The sequence below is a fragment of the Drosophila ananassae genome, chromosome 3R (assembly GCF_017639315.1).
Source record: "Drosophila ananassae strain 14024-0371.13 chromosome 3R, ASM1763931v2, whole genome shotgun sequence".
Classification (NCBI taxonomy): Eukaryota; Metazoa; Arthropoda; class Insecta; order Diptera; family Drosophilidae; genus Drosophila; species Drosophila ananassae.
The window spans coordinates 12,393,024-12,404,001 of record NC_057930.1 but is presented as its reverse complement, the minus strand read 5'-3'; the positions used below and the strand labels follow the sequence as shown (position 1 = coordinate 12,404,001).

At 46.7% G+C, this 10,978-nt stretch overlaps 3 protein-coding genes across 9 annotated transcripts; all 3 read left to right on the top strand.

The window, feature by feature from the left end:
• Nucleotides 1-15: 15 nt before the first annotated feature.
• Nucleotides 16-2,519, top strand: LOC6503322. 2 transcript variants are annotated; one of them, XM_032455478.1, is made up of 3 exons: nt 16-1,038; nt 1,104-2,185; nt 2,259-2,519. In XM_032455478.1, the coding sequence occupies exons 1-2, from the start codon at nt 78-80 to the stop codon at nt 2,123-2,125; spliced, it is 1,983 nt and encodes a 660-aa protein (XP_032311369.1). In that variant the 5' UTR covers nt 16-77; the 3' UTR covers nt 2,126-2,185; nt 2,259-2,519. The 2 variants fall into 2 exon arrangements, with proteins under 2 accessions (XP_032311369.1, XP_001965400.1); XM_001965364.4 differs by having other exon boundaries at nt 2,243-2,273.
• On the top strand, nt 2,244-4,460 carry LOC6503323 (uncharacterized protein CG42266). Of its 5 annotated transcripts, none has more exons than XM_001965363.4 (8): nt 2,244-2,760; nt 2,820-2,900; nt 2,955-3,032; nt 3,095-3,097; nt 3,157-3,183; nt 3,237-3,269; nt 3,324-3,669; nt 3,723-4,460. In XM_001965363.4, exons 1-8 carry the CDS (start codon nt 2,333-2,335, stop codon nt 4,134-4,136), a joined length of 1,410 nt encoding a protein of 469 aa, XP_001965399.3. In that variant the 5' UTR covers nt 2,244-2,332; the 3' UTR covers nt 4,137-4,460. The 5 variants fall into 5 exon arrangements, with proteins under 5 accessions (XP_001965399.3, XP_032311372.1, XP_032311371.1 ...); XM_032455481.2 differs by lacking the exon at nt 3,723-4,460 and having other exon boundaries at nt 3,324-3,436; nt 3,492-3,637; XM_032455480.2 differs by lacking the exon at nt 3,723-4,460 and having other exon boundaries at nt 3,324-3,444; nt 3,492-3,637.
• Nucleotides 4,461-4,540: 80 nt separating this feature from the next.
• LOC6503325 lies at nt 4,541-10,784 on the top strand. Of its 2 annotated transcripts, XM_001965362.4 has the most exons (3): nt 4,541-4,955; nt 5,012-6,715; nt 6,774-10,784. In XM_001965362.4, exons 1-3 carry the CDS (start codon nt 4,616-4,618, stop codon nt 10,547-10,549), a joined length of 5,820 nt encoding a protein of 1,939 aa, XP_001965398.1. In that variant the 5' UTR covers nt 4,541-4,615; the 3' UTR covers nt 10,550-10,784. The 2 variants fall into 2 exon arrangements, with proteins under 2 accessions (XP_001965398.1, XP_014760377.1); XM_014904891.2 differs by lacking the exon at nt 4,541-4,955 and having other exon boundaries at nt 6,543-6,715; nt 6,769-10,784.
• Nucleotides 10,785-10,978: the final 194 nt, after the last annotated feature.

Genomic DNA, 10,978 nt, shown 5'->3' with positions numbered 1-10,978 from the left:
TTAGCTGTCAAAATTAGTTTTTGAAGATTTTTAAAATCCACTTTTGAACGGACAACTTGGAATAAAGAACTGCTAGCATGTTGGAGCGACGCCGCAGATGCCAGTTGAGGCTGGAACCATTGGTTTCGGTGCCGGCAAGGACCACTATGACGCGCAGGACACGACGTGTCACCTTCAACATCGAAGCCAATGGGTCGGTTTCACCAAGAGGACCAAGACGCAGACGGAGGCGAGAGCTCCTCAATCCGTATTTGATGCCCATGCCAATGATGTTCAATCCAGCACAGCCCGTTAATCCCTGGGGCTTCAACTGGAATCCAAATAATCTTTTTAATGGTGAAAATTTCATGGATCGTTTAACGGGGGGTGATCTCGAAGAGCGTTATCCTTTTGGAGGTGTGGATGATTTTGAAATGGATTCAGGAGCAAGCTACGATCCTCCCCCACAGCCACCCATAAGGTCCTTGAAGAAAACCAACGGCCAACAGGCCATAGACGACCTTAAAGACATATTGTTTGGTCTGGAGACCCACTTGGCTGCCGAAAAGCTAAAGAGCTCGGAAGACAGTCAGACCACCAATAAGGAATCCGAAACCGAAGCTCCGGAAAACAACAATCCTCCCGAGATATCTGAGATCTCGGTTCTGACCGATTTCATGTCCGAAACAGTCGAAAAACTAAACAATTATTTAGCCCATCACTCCCAGGAGCAGAATATCTATGATAACCACATGGATAGTACGGTAGACCCTCCAGTTGTGTCACCCACCACCTCACCCGTGCAGGTCCTGCTGCTTCCCGTCCAACCTCTGATCGTCCAAAACGTTGATCCTTCCAATCCGAATTCGTTCGACTCGGAGGCGGAATCCAGGCCACCTAAGAGACAATACATAAACACACTGCCGTGGTTGAGGAAACCAAAGAAGCGTCCTCCGAAATCCTCGGAATATGTCCGGGTGCAGAATAGGGGGAGCAGCACAGAAGATTTGGACACATTGCCGAAGATTTTGGAAGCTTCAAAATCGGCCAAAATGTGTAGTAAGTTCAGGTTTTCATTAAAGGGGGAGTTCCATCCACTTTCTTGCTCTTTATATATTTTTTAGATACCTCAGGAACCGCTTGTCAGACAGTTAGGGATGAGGGCACCACCATGTGGTGTCCAATGGAATGCTGCAGACAATGCTGCGGAGTGGTCAGAAGTCTGGATAATGTTCCTCGTGTACAGAAAATGCTTTCTCCAAGTGGCAATACCAAGTCGAATATGTTTAATCCGCCCCAAGTAGCGGCACCACCTCCTAGCCAGCTGTCCTCCGAGGAGGAAGCGGAAATCGAGTACCCTCGGAAACCGATTAAACATATGCTATATAGGAAGAGTAGTGGACCCTCCATCTACCTGGCGGACACCCCACGGGGCTCTAATGTTGTGACTTCCCCTGATTTTCAGAGTGGAGGTGGGCATCTGACCTACTCCTATGTGGAGGAGGAAGAGGAGGAGCGGGAAGAAGCTCATCCGCCAGAAGCCTTCGTCGATGAGGATGATTGGAGTGACACTGACCGGAAGGTGTTGTCCGAATGGGAAAAGGAGCAACAGTACCAGATGCAAATCGAGATGAGCCGGAGATCGCTGACCATGAAGAACAAACAAGTGCAGACTGATGCCTACACCTCCAGTGAGTCCAGTTCCTTGGAAATCATAGCCACCACCGATAAAGCCATTAGCACCACGGACATAAGTATTGGTAGACCCAAGAAGCCAGTGCAGATTTTCAGTATCTGCAAGAGATCCTCCTTCAGGAGGCCATACCGCATGAAAAGCGGATCCCAATCCGAAGCCAATAAGGTGCAGTTTGAGAAGACTCTTCAGACCGAGGGAGTTCAGGTTGGCCCGGAGATGAGGTCGGTCGGCACCAACCCGCTCAGGCTACGACGTAAGGAATCGCATTCCAAAGAAAAATCCGCTTCCCCAAAATCCAAATCCCGGAGGCTTCAGAATAGATCGACCAGTTGCGATTACTCTCCCTTTCAGTTCAAGGACAATCAAGGAAATCGAGAGCAGGGGGGATCCCCAAATCGACCCTCAAGTCGCAAGCCAGGGCTAGATTACTCCACTTTTTGGCAGGATTAGATGGAGGATGTTCCTGCTCCTGTTTGCCCCCCTTTCTGATAATTTACATAGTTCAGTTGGGTAGGTATACTTTGCTTGATCTGCCAAAGCAAACTTCATTTGAGATTATTTTGACAGAATTGTTGCTTCTCAGATCACACGAACCCCGGAAAACGGGGGCTTGGGAGACAGAGTCTTCAGGGATGTTGGAGGAGGTCCTGGCGAAGTATGCTGTGTGGCGACGACATCGTTGAAATTAAGAAACCGATCTGTCGCTGTGGAAATTGCTGTCTTCGAAGCCCTGACTCTAAGGCCTGGTCATCCATTCCCCCGTCCATAAGGATGACCGATCCGCAAAAGGATAAAACCGAAGAGGGCCCAGGCGCGGCAACTGCCAGTCGTCGCAACTCTGCCCGTACCATTCAGTCAATGGAGAGTGTCTACACTGTTTCGGAGGTCCAACAGCCGGATCCCTTCCAGCCGAGGAACTACGATGAGAACGATGCGAATGCTTTCGAGGCCCAGCGGTCCGTTAGTCCAGGTGAAGAACCGATGGACAATGAGGTTTCGCTGGCACCACCACCACCACAAGCACCGGCCCAACCGGCTCAGGCTCAGACACCAACCCAGCCCACCATCCTGCTGATAGTCGTCAAGTGAGCAGGTCCTTTTCCCTCACTCCTCACTGAAATGTTTTCCTTCTTTTGTAATTCAGCAAGCCAGAGCCGTATCCGGGAAGAGGTTATCCAGCACCTGGTGGATACATGGGCTATCCTGGGCAGGGTGGATATCCTAAGTAGGAGTTAGTCCTCCTTTTTATATATCCTTTTATTAATTTTTGTATTTTAAGTTATTATTACTCACCGCCTAGAAACGGAGCGAGGAGAAATCCTCCAGGAGTGGGCTACCCCCAAGATCCAAATTGCTAGTAAGTTAGAAATTATTCTGTTTATATATGATACATTTTTAAAAATATATTCTTTTTTCCAGTCGGTATGTTTCTTAAGTAATAACTTATCCTTTTCCTAACCAAAATCGACATAAACCCACAGTGATGGCTATCGAAATGGTCGGAATGGGTAATGTATCAAAAGTTCTTTAACCAAATTTAATAATTTCTTTCCCGCCAAAGGTTCCAAGACGATCGAAGGGCATTTCCTAGAGAGTAAGTTATACTTTAATTCAAAAAGAAAACTATTAAAATTAAATGGTATTCCAGTGGTGTAGGCGGACAGCCTCCGAATCGAAGACGCGATTGTCGATGTGACAAAAAGAATAAGAATCCTGTCGATATCGGTGGTCCAGATGGAATGAGCGGAGGAGGCGAAACCTGTAACTGCGTAAGTCCAGAGGATTATACAATGCAAAGTAATCAGCCTGGTCTCAGAGAATGTGACTGCACTGATTCGGAAGATGGCCAGTTCGGGGGCACACCAACCAACACGATGCACGACGCAATGAGTAACCTGGAGGGATATGAGGACGAGATGCGATGGCAGGCCAATATGCATCAACAGAATGTGGTTGTGGCTGATAACAATAAGACGTCATATCGGTGTATTACGGTCAGTACTATTCCTGATCATTTTAATCCATCTTTTAATTGAAAATATCCAAGGTACCCATTTGCATTACAACGGGAAAGAAGGAATGCTGTCAGTGCTGCAAGTGCGCCGTCGCTCAAAATGCTATGGATGAGGAACAATACGAGGAGCAGGACTGCACCTGCAATCCCCAGGGCAAGTGCAACTGTGTGGCGAACGGTGGACTTGAGGATGAGTTCGGCTGCGAGTGCGATCTTACCAATTTGGAGCGCCTACTGCGCGAACTTCTCCCCAATTCCTATTGCAAGTGCTTCCTGAGAAAGAAACGACGCAAGCGCATTCGAAAGAAATGGGCACCCAAGAAATTTTATGATCGGTTTGCCAGTCCCCCGTTTGTCATAAATCCCATACCCAGATGCCGTCCTTGTTGCTATCCGTCATGCTCTGGGGGTAATTGCTTCCCATGTTTCAACGCATGCGGATGGTAATCGCAATGGATTCGGAATTGATATTAGGGATATTATTAGAGTCTGGAGATGCTAATATGGTTCTAAGATCACTTTCTTTCAACCGACAACCAAAACTTAAAAAAGTACTAACAGCAGATCATGTAGAAATATGGATTTGATTGATGACTGAAGCCCTTCGAGAATCCAGAAAGGACTTTAGCGTCTTACCCACCAGAGATCCAGCACAAGCCCTTCGATTATCCCCAACAGTTCTACTTCAAAATCCACTCTGATAATCCCTGATAGACTTTACAATTCCTGTTGGACCCAATAAAAAATGAAATAAACCTGAGCCCCCAATAATAATTAAGTTTAATTTGAAAAGGTAATAGTTTATGTGGTAGGTTTTTAGATTTTTTTACTTTTGAAAAAAAATATGATTGGCTTTCCAAATTCTGTCATATTTACGAAATGTTACTGAGCCTCTGAGCTGCCTCGGCTGTTCCCACTGCTATGAGATGACTGGCCTGACAAGAAGACGTCGCGCCGCCCACCAAGTCCTCCTGCGCCGAGCTCTGAGCAGGAGCGTTGGCAGGTGCCAGGATGCCACCGCGTTTCCGGATTGCAGGGACCGAGACGAAGGTGGCATCATGGTGCTGCCATCGCTTTCCAGAGATCCCGAGTACATTAAGGCTATGCAACGCAGCCAGGAAAGGTCGTCGACGCGGGCTGTGAAGAAGCTGCAAAGGATTCTGGCAACCAATCCCTTTAAGATCCCCTCGGAAAGGAAAAAAGCAGGGAAAATTCCTGGACTAAAGACCATGCGAAATGATTCATGGAGGGTACACAAGCAACAAGGTGGGTTTTGCGAAATCCAAGGATAAGTTAGCTCCTAAACACAACTATTTCTTTAGAGGATACTCCGAATCTAAGTGAGCGATCTGGCCATAGTCTGAAGCAGAGTGATCGCTCCAAAGGCAGCACCCGATCTCGACACAGCTCCTCCACCTACCCGTCTAGCTGGAAACTGGATTTGAATCGACCGAAGGACGAATCGAATCAAAATTCTAAAGGATCCTTGGAGGAAGTCAACAACTGTACTTGCCTCAATCGTACTCCTTACGATCACAATCTGAACAAGCCCCTCAGGTCGGACAACTCCTGTCAGTGTACTCTCAAGAAAAAGAAAACCACTCCGAAGGCAAAGCAAACTAAATCTTTATCGGTGGCTCAGACTCAGACAGTTGATGATGCAGAGTCCTCAAGTGACACCGGAGGACTCCAATCCTTGATGAGAGGGAAGAGTCGAGTAAGTAGCACCAGCAAGACCAGCCAGAGCAGCGGACGACTCCTGAAAGTGAGGAATAGGGTCTACAGCGGTGAAGATGTCGATCAGGATCGAACTTTCGTGTGTAAGCCGGGATGTCCTGGTGCCCGGAAATTTAAGAACTACGGAGGCTACACTCCCTCGGAAACAGAAGATGATTTGTGCAGCAACGTTTGCGAGTATGACAGACCCTACGAACATCTGAACAAAATCGATCAGATTAGCAAACCCCCCCCAGCATTGAAAACGAAGTGGGGCCTTAAAATACCCAGTACCACCGAAATAGAATACTATATGTTTCGGAGCAGTCGTGAAAACACTTGCATCAATCAATGTCCTAATATTCCTCCATCACGGGCGGTTAACAATAGGTACTCCAATGATTCGATGGGTGAAATGGATTTCAGGAGAGATGACTCGCCGCTTAGAGACGGAAACGCTTCGTGGCGGAATATATCAAGAAGAAATAGCCCTGATGAGACTCCAATGCAGGGAAACTTTTCGCAAAATTCGTTTGGTAGAAATCAAGAGCCAAGGAGTGGCTATCAAGGTGGGAATTTTGATGAAGCCCCCGACTCAAGGCGACCAAGTACGAGGCATTCAGGAACCTGCGGTAACCCCGATTGTCCGTGGCAAGTGAGTAACTCACCGGGCCAAAGGCAAGAAGGATTCCCCTCTAGGCGCAGGTCCAACGATAATTATAGCGAACCAGCTAGACCATATCGGAATGGTGAAGACATGGCATTCCCTCGCAATCGCCGGATGCAGTCCAACGAAGACATGTCCCAAATGAGAAGAAACCGGGGTGATGACTTCGATCCAAACTCTCAATATCGCCAGAGAAGATTCCAGGAAAGTGATCCCAGGTACAGAGAGGATAGGCGAGGCCATGATAGGAAGTACTGCCCGAATTCCCAGTGTCCCTTTAATAGGGAGCAATGGAATGACGACAGGATGAACCAGGACTACGAAGGGAGGTCCAGAAACCAAAATGATGACAGATCGAGATATCAACAATACTCAAATACCAATCAAAGAGGTGCCGACGAACATCATTACTGTCCAAATCCGGAGTGTCCCTTCAATCGAACGAATAATCGAAGGTACCATAGCGTTGAAGACTTAAGCTCCTTTGCGGAAAATGATGGCCGGAACACTAGGCCGGACGTGACTTGGAGAGAGGAGAACGAGATGGACAATGGCTCCCACACCAATGTTCTGAGTCAGTGTGTATGTCTGAGTCCTCCTCCCACTGGAGATTCAAAGACACCCGAAAAGAGTCAAGTATTAGGTAATTTTTAAACAAATACCAATCTTAAATCAACTAATTCCCATTATTTGTAGTACAGCTGGCAAGACGGGGCGAACTTCTAGCAGAACCAAAACTCCACAGTCTGTGGATGGGGTGGGAGCTGCTCGGGGTATTGACAGAGCCAGAAGGAATGGAGATGCCCGTCGAACTCGACACAATGGCGTGGATAAACAGTCTAACAAACGTAGAAATGAGGTGAAAACCCAAACCTCCCCGACCCGCATCGAATCGGCCAAACTTCAAAAACAAAAATCAACTTCTGTCAAAAGTGCGGATAGCGATTACCAGGAGGCATCGAGTTCGGATCGGCCTCCTTGTGGGAAAAAGAAATGTGACTTCCAGTGCATACCCTGTAGCAAAGCTAAGCAAAACCAAGTTAAGGCCAAGACTTCCAAAACTTCAAAGGAGGAAGTAAAAACTGAAAAGAAAATTAAGCCAAACAGCCAAACAGTCGCCAAAGAAACTCCAAGCCAGGCAACTTCCCCCAAGAAGAAGAAAAGTCCTTCAAATTCACGTCGTCCTAGTCGAAATACAGATGCCAAAAAACCAAAAAAGGATAATAAGGATAATGATGATAACGATAACGATAATGCAGATAACGATGTTACCGATAACGATACGTCCAACGGAAAACCGGAAAAGGAAGTGGTGCCCGCTCATTGTGATGTGACTAAGATAATCGATATCCTCCAAAAGACTGTGGCTGGTCTGGAATTTGAAATAAATAAGAGGAAGGGCCGCGAAAGTACCACCAGTTTGGCTCAACCACAAGCCCAGCCACCAGCGCCACAGGTGCCTTATAATGTGGCTCCACCGCCCGTCAATTACCAACAGAACTATCAGCTCCCACAAGCCAACTCCTACCAAAATCCATATTATTGTCCACCGAACTGCACCTATACTGGACCAAACCCCTACCAGCAAGGACAATTTAATCCTCCCAATCCAAATCCCTTTCCAACCATCCCGCCATTCAATTATGTCCCACCTACAGTTGGTTTTCAACCAAGTTTCGCCAGGCTTGGACATCCTGACGGAGGTCCACCTCAGGACAACTACCCCAGAGATAGGTATGACTACGATGGCCAAAATTATTCCAATACTGATTTAAACTGGAGGCGGAATCAACAGAATAATAATGGTTTTGAAAATCGATCCAGAAACAATGTGGGCTTTTCGGATGTTTATGATGACGAGGAATGTACTTGTCCAGATCGAAGGTTTCCAAATAAAAATAAAGAAATGGAGCCCGAACCAGAACGCATAAATTTAAACAGACCTCCAAGGAACCAACAAACAGGTCAGAGATCGGGACAGGATAGAGATCGGGATAGAGATCGGGATAGAGATCGGGATAGAGATCAGGATAGAGATCGGGATAGAGATCGGGATCGGAATCAAAATCAAGGATATAAAGGAGGAAGCACTAGCAGGACTAGTGTATGTAGTCCCGAATGTTATGTGAAAGCCAAAAAAGCCGGAAAAGGGGTTAGGTATCAGGAGGGTGGTGGGTCAGATGATAATGAGATTGGCAATTATCTCAGTCGTCCTGGAAAGAGCTATTCCCAAGACGACGAATGGTCTGACGGTCAGTCGGATGAGTCCGCCGAGGATAATTATCGGTCCCGGAAGAAGCCATCCGTGCAATTCTGCAGCTGTGTCGACTGCGACAAGAAACCGAAGAAAAAACTTAGCCTTAAACAGCGGATTAGTAAGTTAACTATTAAAAATAGTAACTATAAGAAGTTTGTGGACGCCTCCTCAAGCCGACATCATTCCAAGTCCCCTAAAAACTGTCTAATGAAAACATGCCAGTTGTTCAGGACAAAGGATAAGGAGCGACCACTGACGGTACATTGCAACCATTCCCGGTGTTCCCACCATCGTCCATCGTCCCGAAAACCGTCTTTAAAATCAACCCATAAGCTGGTGAAGAAACCCTCGTACAGTAGCACCTCCTCTAGTTGTGTGTGTCGAGCGGGATACTCCCGCGGAGAATGCCCCAAACTCTGTAAAGGTCGGGCTCGTCAGGGCAGTGGAAGGGCTGATGTCTTCTCCAGCGAGGACAGTGATACCTGCCTATGTGCAAGAACATCGCATAACTGTAACAACTTCCTGTGCTTGCAAAAGAAGTGCGTAACCGATTCGGCGCAATTTATTCCTCTCCTACGCGAGCGCAGAGCTATCTCCCAGTTGTGCAGACCCTTTGAATCGCACTACGCTTCAGACCTGAAAAAGGCGCAATGTGACGAGAAAAGTAAACCAAAGGTTTGGTCCGAGACCCGGTCATATATGCCACTGGCATCGGATCGTCTTCTCATATCCGAATGTCACCGGACCTGTAAAGTAGAGGGCAAGACCGACCCGGATCATCCGATACGGAAAAATGAAACCGTATGCCCCAAGCCGGGTGCCCATCCAGCCATTCCTGGCAAGACCCGCCACAATCCTCACATGAATTTTTCGGAACTAAATAGCTATGAGATGAATATTATGGATAATTTTGAAAAGTACAAGGCGGAGAAAGATCAACCCTTGACCTGCTATTGCAAAACTCCAAAGGGGACGGAAGAAACCGGGGAAGACACCGCCGAAGAAAGTGCTTCCAATGAGTGCACTTGTGATGTTCCAGAATATGTTCGCTGCAGCTGCCAGCCGAAGAAATCGAAGTCATCTCTTTTCAAATGTTGTCGAAGGAATAAGTCACCCAAGCCACCGAAGCAAGAGAAACCGCCAAAACCGCCGAAGCCCCCAAAACCAGTGAAGCCCCCAAAGCCAGAGAAGCCACCAAAAATCAAGGAGCCAAAGAAAAAGGAGTCGAAAGTCAAAATTAAGGAGCCCAAAAAGAAGAAATCCTCATCAAGTGGATTTTTGTGTTTTAATAAGGAACTTAAAAAGCCAAAGGAAAAGAAACCAAAGCCCTCCACCAGCTCCGTCAGCTCTACAAAGGAAAAGAAACCAAAAAAGGAGAAGCCTAAAAAGCCACCTAAAGAGAGATCCTCCTCGAAGTCCAGTGGGTTCTTTTCCTGTAAAAAGAAGGAAAAACAGCCTAAGCCGCCGAAACCACCAAAAGAGCCAAAGCCACCGAAACCACCAAAGGAACCCAAACCGCCTAAACCACCAAAGGAACCTAAACCGCCTAAGCCGCCTAAGGAACCCAAGCCACCTAAGCCACCTAAGGAACCAAAACCGCCTAAGCCACCTAAGGAGCCCAAACCGCCCAAGCCGCCAAAGGAGCCCAAACCGCCTAAGCCACCCAAGGAGCCCAAACCACCAAAGGAGCCCAAACCACCAAAGGAGCCAAAACCACCAAAGGAAAGAAAATTCTGTTCCTTTGGGAGGAAGAAGGAAAAGGAGCAGCCAAAGGAAGAGCCCATGCCCATAGAGCCAACACCTCGACCCATCTGTTATTGTACAAAAGATCAGATCAAAAAAATTTGTACAGATCGGTGTCAACCACAAAAGCCAGAACCACGAACTGCCTGCCAGTGTGACAGGCAATGTCCTCCACGATTCGCTGCCAATAACAACCAAAAGGATGCGTCGACTAATTTCGAGTGTCCATGTTCCCACAAGAAGCAAGAACCTCCTGAGCCTGCAGATAATTTCCAATGTCCTTGTGCTGACAGCGACCAGGAACAGCCAAGGCGATCGTGCCAGCCGACGGTTAAGTTCACACTGCCTTGTGCCAACTGCGAGCAAAAGGATAACGAAATCAAAGTCCTTTACGACTCCAGTAACCGTTTTCCCCAAGAAAGTTGCAGTTGCGCGGACAACTTTGGCCTATATTACCAAAGGGGTGATCGTTGGTAAGCCGATCCGAGAGCAGCCGGTCCAGGACCCAGGATCCGAGACCCAGATCCTGTAACCAGAAAGCCAGATTCATGCGACGTAACGGTATCAACACATATTAAAAAAAAAATTGTGTGGTAACTATGATTGAGAACCTTAAGCGAAATCCGATCCATTTTTGATTAAGTTTCCAATCATAAATGCCCAAAGTTGGATAGCCCTATTTCAATTTGGATTAAAATCGAAATACATTTAAGATTTAAGTTTTTTATTTAAAGGGACTTTTTAAAATGCAACTTGCAAGTAAGTAAAATATTAAATTCATAACAAATGAATTTAATTGCTAGAAAAATTACCCTATTACCGTCTAATTTTTAAATTTTAAATAATAAATTTAAAAAACAGTTTTTTTCTGTTAAATCTGGTATATTTCAAACTTGAAACGGTCAC